Consider the following 13,240-nt stretch of genomic DNA (forward strand, 5'->3'; position numbering starts at 1 on the left):
AGTAAGTATCCCCTGAGCCTCCTTTTCTCCAGGCTAAACAACCCTAGCTCCCTCAGCTGCTCCTCATAAGACTTGTGCTCCAGACCCTTCAACAGCTCCATTGCATAATTCTTGGATAACACAGAAAAATGGGCATCATGAAGGAATCCCAAAGCCAATTTGGTTGAAAAAAAAAAGTACTTCTTCTATATCTGCCAATTTTTATATGTCTGCCCAGATGATGAATTCAGTGAAAAAATCCAACACTCTTTTTTTGTTTTGTTTGTTTTTTCAAAAGAGGTGTGGGAATTTCTAGGCAATAGTAGGGTGCTCGAAGAGTAAACCTGTTTTTGAGGGAATGAAGTCACCTGACCTTCTACTGTCAAGGAAATACCTTTCTCCACAGAATAAAAGAATAATTATCACCCTCTTCGTGTCTCAGCCTAGTGCCTGTCCTGTTTTTTTCCATGCTACTCCTAGAGGTGACAGGAAGTATCTGTATATATAACTTTACACCATGATTCTCAGCTGCAGTGTGCATCTATCATTCTTCTAACTCAACAGTCCACAGTTATTAAATAAGTTCCAGGTATCTGTAAATGAGTTGAACTTTCCTTCCTCAACTCTATTCACTTCTTTCTGTAAGCAGTCCGGAGGTGCCCTGGCAAGGGAAATTGTATCAAACATAGTACACTGCATACCACAGAGCTGGGTATAGTCCTCATGCTTTGAGTATGTTAACAAGATGGCCAGTGCCTCCTTCCAGCTCTGTAGATCACATGTGCAAACAATATCTTGCCAGTTCTGCTGCACAATGGAGGAAAGCAGCTGCAAGGGAAGCAGAAGGCCTGTCAATCACTGAAGCCAAAGATAAGCTGACAGCCTAAGCAAGGGCACCCACAGCGACAGCTCACTTTCAAGCACGCTTCCCGCTATGCAGCAACTACCTCACTGTACATTAAGGTCCACCAATCTCAGCATCCCTATGTTAACAGCAACTGGAACCTGATGCCTCTCAGGAAAGCAAAAAAGCCCAACGAACCACTTAAGAGAATATGGAAAGAGCCACACTAGACAGGACTAAAGATCTAACGCCTATCTTATTTCAGAGCAGCTGGTATCAATGACTGGGAACACAGTGTTACTATATCCCAACCCCTGTTACACTCCCTCTTTGTAAATTAGTAAGCTAGGAACTCCCTAGTTGAGCTGTAAAGGGGCAGTATGCTCCACAAGTTACAAGCATGAGGAGCTGAGACAGAAACTATTAGGAAAAAAACAAAAAGGAACAGAGAACACAGACATTCTATGTGGACAACATAAAATTGTCCTAAAACTACCAAGATATTAAAGTAAATGCCATATCAAGAGGAGATACACAGATTCTGTTGACATTCTACTTCCTGCCAAAGCATTTCCACATATATTCAGACAAACATTTGCCAAGACAGTGCACCCCTTCCCCTACTCAGTGTGCACACAAAACTGTCACTTACCAGGGAGAGATTTGTTTTCTGCTTAGCAAAGTAGCGCCTCTGGGTCTCCTTCAGGAGGTTCTCCCCACCAGCTATAGCTAAGATGATGGCATCAGCAAAGCGCTCTGCTCGCATGCACAGCTCCACTGCACCCTCAAAATTCCCCAACAAAAGGGCTTGGCTGATGAGTCCATCTGTATCTACAGAGATGAGAAGCAGAGTCAACCCAAAGGGGCATCACCCAGATGCATTGATAATGCTTGTTTTAAAGAGAAGGCAGTAAAAAGCATACACAAGCCCAGCTAAAAGAAAATTTAGAAACCCAAATCAGGTTTCACACTTAGAAAAAAACAACACAGACTTGACTCTAAGTCTTCCATCATCTGGAATATTCTCCTAAATTTTTAATGGGTCTCTTATTTGGGAAAAGTATTTCTCTGCTTGATGCTGAGATATGCTGCATGACACTTGGAGTGGTCACGTATTTTAAAAGTATCCATTTGTTGGAGTGGACTAGATTCTTTCTGTTCTCTCTACTTTTTTGGTTTTCCCTCCTCTCCCCTCTTCCTAAGAAGGCAGAAACACACTTCATGTAACATACCTTCTGCGACAGGAATCTCCAATGTGCTCATATTCTGTGGGATAAGGTTATCAAAAAAGGCTGAAGAGGAGGAAACAGCAGCTACATCATTGCTGGAATTCATCAATAGCTGTGCAAAGAGTGAAGAGGTTAATTAATTCACTGAACACACAGATCCTACCCAAAACAGTTTAGTGGATTATGGAATGGGATGGGGCTGCTCTCCATTTGGTTGCACATGCTTATATAAATCTGATTTCAACTTGGAAACCCATCATGCCTCCTGTCACTGCTCTATCAACCTGTCACCAGAGCAGCAACAAGAGCAGTGTTGCTATTGACAAAGTTTAGGAGATTGGCAGTACAAGACATGCAACAGTGTTGCTGGCCAGCATTCATCAACTCAACTGTCAGCCCTTGAGTAAGCTGAACAATTTTGGATGGAACAGGGACAAGACCAACAAGAGAAGTCTGTAACTAACAGGTTGGATCACAGCCATGCCTCGTGCTCGACTGAAATGCAGGACACAATTTGTACCCCTAGAATATCTGAGCCAGTGTTTAAGGTTTGTGAAGAAGATTACTAATTTGAACATATAAAAGTTTTTAGAGGAGAAAAATTTACAGTGAACCAGGCCTTGGAAGGCATCAGAAGATGGACATACCAAAATTATGTGAAAAGATATTTTAAAGGAGAGAGATGAAAAGGAAAGAAATGCAAAAGAAATACCACAGCAGAAGCTTCATAGAGGAAATCCAGAACTGTAGCATGAAGTTAAGCTGGGGTGAGGCTAATTCTATCACTGAAGAAATCAGCACTGGTGGAGCAGGCCTTCTTGCAGTGTTAACAGCCAGGAGTCCTTCTTCATCATTCACCCATTTGTTTTGAAGGCAGAAGGGACAGTTATGATCATTTAGTCTGACCCTGTGAGGGTCTGACAGGCCTGTGAACTGCCCTTTGCAATGCCAGCATTGAGCCCAACAACTTGTGGTTGGAATTAAACCTTCCTGTTCATTCTGCCCTCCTCTGCTCTCCCAGGCTGGCAAGATGTACAGGACATACCTGATCTGGTTGTGCAGCGTTTCTATCATCTGCCTCAGGAAGGGGCTGTTTATCTGGGATTCCATTACTCAAACATGAGGCAATCTAAAAAAGTAACAGACATGCCCACAGTGAAGCCCCTATCAAAGTAAACACGTGCGCAGCAAAGGTACCAAGGGACTGGCAAGCCCCAGACGCAATTCCCCCAGCTCTTCCACCTGTTTGAAAACTTCTACCTCACCCTGTTCCTGTCTGGCTGCCCATCAGAGGCTATTTATCCTTTTCAGTGCATTATCCTTCAGTGCTGAGCCAGACTGTCTCCACCTGTCACCTTCTTCCTGGCTGAGGAATCCTCTGAGATGCAGAGAGCAGAACGCTAAAAGAAGTTCTCACAACTGCACTGGTGTTACACTTCCAAGAGCACCAGCAACTGAATATAGGATAACTGGGTTCAAGATCCCTTTGGTTTGATTCAGTACAGCTACATTGTGCTCGCATTTCCTTTTTAATGGGATATACTTCAGGTGACTCCCAGTTGAAATTTCACACAATTTGGTCTTTTGTGTGCTATAAGATCGCTTGCTCGGTTCCAGTAGGGACCCTACAATTTTTCTGCAGTAGCTTTAGTCCTGTAAAGGTTTTTCTCTATTGGAGAGACCCTTTACCTTTTTTTGCAGATCCTCTTTACTGTAGCCCAGCAGCTTTAGGAGTTTAGTCCTGGAATCTTGCTCCAAATTCACCTGAGTCCCAAAGGATATTAAAAAGACAAAAAATATGTTACAACTGAGGTACAACTGTATATCAGGATTATGATTGTATGCATATCTAGTGTACTTGGTCATTAATTCCCTGGATGATCTAGGAATTGCCAAGCTAATCTCTACATAGAGAGAATGGACTGACCTGAGACTGGATGAAACTGAGACGAGGTGGTTGCCTGAACTCCTAGCTGGCTTCACAAGAATTAGTTAACTAATTGTTACAGAAGCTCTCTGGGTGGGGATTTCAGACAGTCCCAAGGATTCCCACAGGCTGCACACAGTCTAGTTGACAGGTGCTATTTGTACATTTTAAGGCATGATTAACATTCTGCAAGGAGAATCTGTCTGTCTCAGTTAAGTCCCATGCTGTTCCTACTACAGAACTGATCAAACTATAGATGGATAAGATACTTTTAAACAGTCCATTTCAGCAACTGTTCCTGCAGAGGCAGAAATGGTCCTGCAGGACACTTCTGTACAGAAGCCTGGTTTGTAGTTTAAGACAATCAATCATAATAGATCTTATTTGTGTTGGAGCGGTCGCTCAGGACCACAGGCCAGCTGGATTATAAAAACTGACTAATGTGACAGGTCGATGTATCTCATCCAATGCAACTGAAGATAACTGCAGCAATGGAGACCACTGTGACCACCTAGACTACACCTGGCTATCCTATTCAAGACTCCTTGTGCAAATATAATACTATGGAAAAGATACCAATATTTTGCCCTCCACACAATCTGCCTTTGAGTGTCCATAAACCACTGCCAAGACTAAGCACTGTCTTTTCAGAAGAGTGGCCACTCCTTATTACTGAACTCTTTCATATCACCAAATTGTCAATGAAACCATTGTCCTGTGTAGGGCTAGCCAGTCCTCATGCCACTGCAGCTCTCTCCCTTATTCTGGCGAATCTCACCGCCCATTTGGACTCTGCCTTGAGAAATAACAATGACAGAACTCCACACGTAGCAGGCAGATACAGCTTGGAAGTGTGTTGAGATGAGAAAATCCTGTTTGAGGAAGCCCAAACGAGTCCACTGAAAAGACTATATCAACTGAAAAACACGACAACCTCCAAGATCTTAGCTGCAAAAACTTATCTAAAGAAAATTAACTACCCTACTCATTCAATTCTATTTTAGAGAAATATACAGGGCTAGAGCAGACCAGAATTATCACATTCTCCCCCTGACCATAAAAGAACTGACCTCTGTATTTCACCACAGCCATCCTACCTTCAAGAAGTTCCAAAGGTTCTCATCAAATGGCAGCTTGGCTGTCTGGATCTTGCCCTGGCAGTAATCGAGGAGGTTCCCTGACTGCAAGGCCATCTGCAGTTCTTTGGATCGGAGTAGGAATTCAGTTTCAGTAGTGACTTGACTGATGAATACCTGATGTGGGTAAGTCTGCTGCATTTGCTGTCCAGGAGCTTTGGTAAGACCAAAGGTAATCAGTTTTCCTCCAAACTAACAAAGACAAGGGGAGACACAATAAGCATTTTTATAAACAGAGGTAAAAGCAACTCATTTAGCTCTTCATTTAGCAAGGCAGACTCAAGCTCAGCTGTGAACACAAGGAACCCAAGAGTTTAAATGTGTACGGATGGCAGGGACATTGAGGGAGTTCACATCACCTGTGCATATCCTATCAGGCCTAGCCAATTGCAAGTGTCAGAGAGGCACAGAGGAAAAAGTATCATTTGGAACTGTTTGTTCTTTTGTGACATGGAGAGGCAGAATGCAATGATCGAAACTATCAGGTGAAGAGCAGGCACTAGACAGACGGAGAACAAGTCAAGCCACAGGCTAAAAGAACAGTTCAGCCCTCCAAATTAGGAGCAAAGATAAAAGAAAGTTAAATATATGGATAGGAAAAAGACAGAGGAGAATGAGAATGCATGTCAGCCTACAAGGACAGCTTTTATGACTCTTCCTTAGATTTGTTAACTCCTACTTATAATCTCCCACTCTCTGCTACAGGACTCTTTCTTGTTGGAAATATATCTTAATGTTGAGTAGAAGATCTTCATGGGACACCACATTGCACCTTAAACAGGCATTAGAACAACCAGCAACAGAAAGGTTTCTCCAGTGAAAGGAAAGGATTGTGCCACAAGACAACACATTTATTAAATTTTCAGCTAAAGATGCTTCAGTCACTTACTGCAAATGAAACCCCCACAGGTCTGCGAATCCACTTGGGTGGCTTTTTTAATGGTGGAATCAAGGTGGTCTGAGTTACTTGCTCTGGCACTTGCAGAGGAGGAAGGCTCTGTCCTGTGCCAAAGGGATCCAGGTTGTTGAAGGAGGAAGAGATCTAGAATCAGATGGTGATAGGAACAAGATATAATTCAATTCCTCTCTGTATGGACAAAAAACTATTGCTTAAGAATTAGTTACTTTCCTCACTGATGAAGAACAAGGCTAGTACAGCACCTCTTCCTGGAATACCACCAAGCCCCTATGCAAGAGAAATTGTACTTCCAAACAGTTCCAGAAATCATTTCTCAAGAAAGTTTCACCTTGAGAGATTTTCAAGCAGTTTTTCCTTAGCAAGAGGCAAATTTCCTAACAAACACTGTTTGGCCCAGCATCCAGCTCAAACACAGGAGTTACAAAATTACTTGTTTTATGCAAGACAGTGACAACATATGGTCAAAAGTTATCCAACTTATTTCTTGTTTTGCTCACAAAGGAATTCTGACTCCCTTTCTGTTGCTGGAGTCTTTCAAACGGGTTAGTTTTAAGGAATGTCTCAAGGTTTTATAGCTTAGATGAGACTGATGAAATAAACTTTCTTGTCTAGACAAGAGAGTGTGTCAAAAGTGGACCCCGATCCAGATTTCTGACATTGAGGGAGTCAGTAAGCATCCATACAATGCTGTTGACAAGCATTTTTCATTTTTAACATTGTTTGCATAGATTTATCGGTTGCTAGAGATAACGCTGTTCAAGTTTGACTGGACCATAGGGAACAGCTCCAAAATTCAGCTAACCAGCACACCTGAAAGGTTGATCAAGGTAAGGTTGCTGAATAAAAAAATCACTGGCAATGTTTTGTCTTTTTGAGGGGAAACCAATTCCAAAGAAAGAATATTTCACAGAATCACAGAACATGCTGAGTTGGAAGGGACCCACAAGGATCACTGAGTCCAACTCCTGGCCCTGCACAGGATCATCCCCAAGAGTCACACCATGTGTCTGAGAGTATCATCCAAACGCTTCTCGAACTCTGTCAGGCTTGTTGCTATGACCACTTCTTTGAGAAGTCTGTTCCAGCACCCAACCACCACCTAGGTGAAGAACCTTTTTTTAATATCCAACCTAAATCTCCCCTGACACAACTTCAGGCCACTCCCACAGGTCCTGTCACCGGTCATCACAGAGAAGAGATCAGTGCCTGTCCCTCCTCTTCCCCTCACAAGAGAGTTGTAGACTGCAATGAGATCTATTTCTTGAGGAACAGCTGATATCTAAGAGATCAAACACCCTACACCTTAAAAAAACAAATATACACAACCAGGGTATCAGTATCATCAACCACGAGGACTGTAACAGAGTTTCTGTCCTAATATCATTGAATTCATAAGAGAGCAACCTCTTGGTCACAAACGCCTTGCCACCATAACTTCCATTTTCTCCTTCTGCTTGTGTTCCTACTTATTATTCTATTTATCTAGGAATTATTCTATACTACTGTTCTCCAGTTTTGAACAGTGGAAGTGTGGCACATGAACACGAAGAATGCACAGAAAGAAAATTCTCCATGGGTTAAATAAATCCTTAATCTCCCACAGCTGTTGCTTGATAAAGTATTTTCTGCCTCTTGCAAATCCTATGAAACTGAACTCAGTCAGCTGTAAATGACTATATAAATAACATTTAAGCCGGCTCATACGTATTCTCTTAAAACCTGTATTGTAAGGCATTTGTTGGCTGGGACAGAGGGAGGGAATTAAAAGACTAGACACCAGATTAAAACTAAAATTTTAGACAGTAGTAACATTTAATCTGTTCAGAGTTTGCTCATCTATTCATTGGCTAAGTAATGGGTTTCAGTATCAAAAATATTAACATACACCAAGTTACAGTCAATAGACTTGAGGAAAATTGCTAATAGTGGCTTATAAGCTACTTTATGAAATTATCTTCTAAACTAATGAAGAATAACATACCCTACTAACTAGTATAAATGTATTTAATTTTAACCTAATGACAAGACAAGCTTGTTAATCTAACATGTGTGCTGCTTTATTTTTAGTCTAGTAGTAATAACCATAAAATATATCTGATCCCAAAACTCCACTTGATCTTGGTTCTCTTCACACACTTTGTCAAGAGGCAGTAGCTTCTGATTCCTGCACCACACTGCCATATGTCCTGGTGCATGGGACAGACTGTGTTGCTTAAAAATGCTGTTGTTACACATGTGCACTTGTACTGCACTCTGAGCAGTCAGGTGAGAAACTGCCAATCTGTCAAGTGTAACACGTTCACAGGACTTTACCTTGTCAGCCTGCGTCTTCTGCTGAGCTTCCAAGTTCCCACCCATAACAGAATAAATGTTGATCCACCCATCAAAAGTGGCAGCAGAGAAGACTGAAGGATTCCTAGGACACCACTGGACGTCAAAGCACCACTGACTCCGAATGGGCAACTCATAAACCACCTATCACAGAAAAAGACAGAAGCACAACACAAATAGTCCCCTGCCTTCCCCAAATTACTTGCCCACAGCAAGTGTGTCACACTTAATTTACATATCACCATTGTAAATCTTATTTTTACTTCTTGAAGGATGCATTTGCAATCAAGTTATAGCGCATTGAGTCCAAACAACAGAAAGCCACAAAAAGCTCCTATAAAATAGGATTCTGATTGTAGAACAAAATCCAAAAGCAACAAGTCACTTTTGCCCTACTTTTTAAGTACTACTGTATCAGAGTACTACAGCTTTGTCACATCTGCTGTTAACCAAGGGAGAGACACCAGAAAACAACACAAGAAAAACAGAAGTCAAGAGGCAAGAAGGTGTCATGAGCAAAAGCTTATAAACAGAAAGAATAGTCTGGAATAACAAATATGACAAGGAAAGTACAGAGCCTACAGAAAAAAAAAAGACAACAAGAAGAGAGGACTGTCATAGCTGCACATGAACTATGAAGGTCATGGTAGCCAACAAGTTTATGGTCCAGCACTCAAAAATGCAAAGTTCAATTCATGGCCCAGCCACAGACTTCCTTCCTGTCTGATGTTGGGCAACTGACTAACACAACCTTGACTTTGAACCTCCAGTTTGTAAAATGAAGAGATTTCCTCTAAGCTTTATAGGAACAAAGTATAGACGATCACAGCTTCATTTTCTGTGGGAATATGATCTGTGTTTTCTGTTCCCAGGTATAAGCAAACTAATATAACTTGCTTATACTAAAATTTAGATTGCCAAATTGAAAAAACAAATAACCCCTCAAAAAACCTAAAACCCAACCCCAAATATCTCCCAAAACCAAAGAAACCAACCCCTCCCCCAAACTTACCAGATCAGTCATTCTGTATAACTGTACTATCCCTACTACTGCAAACCTTTCCAACTTTTGTATCACCTGGAAATTTTCTGTTAATTGGTACCAAGTCAAGAAGAGCCTCCTAACAATATATATACATAAAAAGTCTAACTTAAATTTGGACTGCAAATCTACAGCAGCATGCATAAACACAAGTCAGCTGCACTAAAATTGTTCGTATTTTTTCTTCTACTTTTTCTACTAAAAGACAGTGAAAATACTTTTGTAAAAATTAGACATCAGGAATGTTTCAGAGTCTGATTCTCTTCTAACCACTAGAGTTCTGCACAAAGTGAGCATCAAATCCCATAAAACTACAACAGCAACATTTCATGCACTTTAGGAAATTTGATTAATTTTTTTCCATGCCTCCCAGGCAAAAGTGGCCAGCTAAGTGAAATTGTCCCATGAAATTAATCTAGCCTGAGGCTCCCAGATGGACTTTGTTCAGTATTGTTAGAGCACTTTCCCTATGCTATCATCAAGATCAACTGCATGAATTTTGTTCAAAGTTTAAAATTCAGTTTTATCCAGAAATTCAGCATTGAATGAATAAATGTGCATAAAACATTTTTACACAGCTCTATTTTAATTCAGTTGATACCTAAATATTCCAGAGATGGTAATTCTGAAATACATGGCTAGATAACCATATATGTGAAGCATGAATAAAGTTTACACACATTATTTAACTACATTTATTCCCCTCTCAATGACCCTAAAAAATGCTCTTTGTTCTCTTTCAAATTTCCTCCTAAAAAAAACTTACTAAGAGAAGGAAGAAGAGGAAACACATAGAAACAGAGAACACTAATGTGTGAGTATAGCAAGAGTAATCGTAATTAGTTGAAATTAAGTTCCAGTTAAAATTTTCTTCCCTTTATGATCTCTGGACACAGATGTATTAGGGAAAATCTCTGCCCATCTCCATTTTTTTTCAGTCTGGATATGGACAACACTCTCATTCACTCCAGACAGGAAGAGTGCAAAAGATGTACTTGAGAAAATTATATTGGCACTCCACAGGGATACAGGGAAGGGACACATACATGGCATAGCACACAACTCCATAAAGCAGACACTGTGTCCTTATAGCTGTGGTTACGTACCTCTCCCACACTTGGGTTCCAGCACAAGATCCGGTTGTCTTTGGCACTACTCAGCAGCAGTTCAGGGTCAGCCTGGCACCAAGAGACAGACAGAACTCCCCTAAAATAGATGAGAAAGAAATGAGCCATATTTCCTATCCAGCCCACTCTGCCACCCAGTTACCAAGAAAGTACCATCCACCAGCACTTAGGCTCAGAAATGCTAGTTCTCACCTCTGCCTTCAACCAGATTCATCTGTGAAACAAAGCAGGCCCAGCAGAAAATCATAGTTCTCCTAAGCCCAGTCTCTCAGACTTCTCCTTTTAGAAGATGGAGATCCTTGAAAAAGGCAACACCACATGCAAGCCCTCACCTCGTGTGCCCTTCCAGCTGGCTCAGAGGAGAGGTAGCAAAACGCAAGTCCCATATTTGGATCACTGGCAAGCGGTCGTCCTCAGAGGAAAGGACTAGCTGGGTTGCAACTTCTGGATGCCAGGCCATTCCTGAGCAATGCATCTAGGGACAAAAATAGCATAGCTGAAAATTCAGCAAGGCAAGGTGGCAGAAGCACAAATGGCCCAGAGCCATGGCATCCTGTACTGAACTCGCCTAGAATGCTTGAAATAAAGCAAGTCTAGCAATGTCTTGCTCTGGGTAGTAAGTATTTCTACCTTCTATACACAGCAAAAAAAACCCCACTACCCTACAGAAGCTGAAATTCAAAGTTGACTTAGCAAGACAGCTGGGATTAAAACACAGAAGGCTCCTCATAAATGAGCTGTGAACACAGAAACTGAACACTAGAGTGCCCGAATTGTAGGAACAATAAGGGGTCTTTTTCTCCATTTCATTAGAGAAAAAAAAAAGAGAGGCGCTTTGATGCTACAACTCCAAGAGAACTAGTCCCAACGGCTCCTAGAATAAAAACACTTGTTCCCAAGAGTCTGTGATATTGCTTTGTAGTCACATGTGGCATGTTGTAAGCTAGTTAGAATCACAGCCTTCTCTACACTCACTCTGTTGCTGTGGTCACTGACTTTGATGATAGGCTCATTCTTCCTGAGGTCCCAAACCACAGCCTTGCCGCTGGGGTGAGCAGAGGATAGGATATGCTGCACCTGCCGATTCCAGGACACCACACTGATGTCTTCGTGAGGCTGCCAAGACAGGAAAGGCCAGACATCCATTATTACCAAGCTGAGGGAACACCAATCACAGGATTCTGTCACTAGCTTAACTAAGGGATTTGGGATTTGATGATACATAGATTCCTCTCTTCAGTCACTGATCAACTAGCTGGAAATACCAGCATCACTGACCAGAAAGCCTAGGGACAGTCCTTTACTCAGACAGTACAGTGGACAGCAAAATTCTATAGGGGAATGTCACCTGGAAAAGTACCTTTGCATTTTGGGAGCGGGTATTGGATTCTGCATTGGCTAAACGTGTCATAAATCACTCCAGAGAGAACTGCAGCTGAGGGAACATAGATGCTTTTACCCTGATTTCTCAGATGAACCTAAATGGAAAGATGACCTTGTGCAATGTTTCAGGAGTGCAGTGAGACAGAAAATGACAAAGTATTCAAGGTAATTGTTGTTATTGTATCTACTGCAATGCAGGAGATCAGCAAGGAAAGAACCACGAGATTTACTAGAGGAAAAACCTGGCCCCCTTGTAGCAAGTTTACTATGATTTTTCTACTTTCAGGAGTTGATTGCCCTGAACAACATAATCAGCATCAGATCAGAAGCTTCTTCCTCTTCAAACTCAGGAAACATTATCTGGGAGCAATAGCCAAGATGCATTTAATGGTTCACTGGCTCTGCTAGGAATATGACTTTCATGAGATATGAAAAGCCTCAGCTGAAGCCTGAAATAAATTCATTCCTCAGAGAAGGTCCAATAAACCTTCTTAATCCATCACACATGCCCCAGCTGGATCACAAGATAAACTGGTCAGTTACTTGATTCAAATCCACAAAGAGTTTACCCATCCATGTAAAGTGCATCCTTCCAGAGCTTGTCAGCCTAGCCCCCTCCCTTTACAACACTTCTTCTGCCCCCCAGAATGAAACCACTCACTTCTCATTCATCTTTTTCCTGACAGACATCAAAGTCATTCACAGACTGACCAGGCTAGGATGTCTCCACACACATCTTTTTGTCTTGCCTAGTGAGATATAAAACTGCAGGGGTATTGCCCAGAGGAAAACTCATTTACCTGTGATTTAGTCCCTGGAGTCATAGGCACACTGAAATTATTCAAGTCCCAGATGAAAATTTCAGAATCATTGGCTCCAGAAGCCAAGAGATTACTCTGTACAAAAAAAGAGGAAAAGCTCAGTTGAGTTTCCTGATCACAGGGAAAGAGGACCAAGTCCTTAAAAATAAACAGAAGCAAAAATCCTGGGATCTTCCAAAGTCAGATGAGAGCTACATTTCACAGCCATTGGTAAGCAGAAGGATACTAACTGGATTATAAACCAAGCACATCTCTGGCCTCTGTGCCTTCTGCTGTGCCATGGTACAGACCCTTTAAAATTTGTCTATTTCGTGCAGGTGGCTGCTCTTACTCCCGATGACACTCTGCCAGAGGCCTGGAAGCAACTCTCTCTGTCCAGCTGAGCCCTTGCCCTGCATCCTGGCACCAAGGACATTTCTTCTGAGAAGATGCAGATTTCCATGACCAACTGCAGACAGTTTTCAACTTGCCTTTGTGCTACCACGAGAACAGTGTTCTGTTC

The 13,240-nt window shown here is 41.8% G+C and overlaps 1 protein-coding gene across 5 annotated transcripts in view; it reads right to left on the reverse strand.

Annotated features, from left to right (window-relative positions):
• The window catches only part of SEC31B (SEC31 homolog B, COPII coat complex component), a 37,521-nt gene that overhangs the window by 14,197 nt on the left and 10,084 nt on the right, over window positions 1–13,240 (reverse strand). For all 5 annotated transcript variants that reach the window (XM_039377880.1, XM_039377878.1, XM_027718821.2 and 2 more), the window contains 12 exons: window positions 12,718–12,813; window positions 11,510–11,650; window positions 10,867–11,009; window positions 10,514–10,613; window positions 8,348–8,509; window positions 6,005–6,157; window positions 5,077–5,307; window positions 3,742–3,816; window positions 3,098–3,181; window positions 2,056–2,164; window positions 1,476–1,654; window positions 681–807 (listed from right to left, as the gene is read on the reverse strand). In XM_039377880.1, coding sequence (XP_039233814.1) covers window positions 681–807; window positions 1,476–1,654; window positions 2,056–2,164; window positions 3,098–3,181; window positions 3,742–3,816; window positions 5,077–5,307; window positions 6,005–6,157; window positions 8,348–8,509; window positions 10,514–10,613; window positions 10,867–11,009; window positions 11,510–11,650; window positions 12,718–12,813 — 1,600 coding nt within the window. The remainder of the gene's footprint in view (window positions 1–680; window positions 808–1,475; window positions 1,655–2,055; window positions 2,165–3,097; window positions 3,182–3,741; window positions 3,817–5,076; window positions 5,308–6,004; window positions 6,158–8,347; window positions 8,510–10,513; window positions 10,614–10,866; window positions 11,010–11,509; window positions 11,651–12,717; window positions 12,814–13,240) is intronic.

Source organism: Pipra filicauda, unplaced genomic scaffold, assembly GCF_003945595.2.
Source record: "Pipra filicauda isolate LSUMZ 115617 unplaced genomic scaffold, ASM394559v2 scaffold96_size2947999_pilon, whole genome shotgun sequence".
In the NCBI taxonomy this organism is placed as follows: domain Eukaryota; kingdom Metazoa; phylum Chordata; class Aves; order Passeriformes; family Pipridae; genus Pipra; species Pipra filicauda.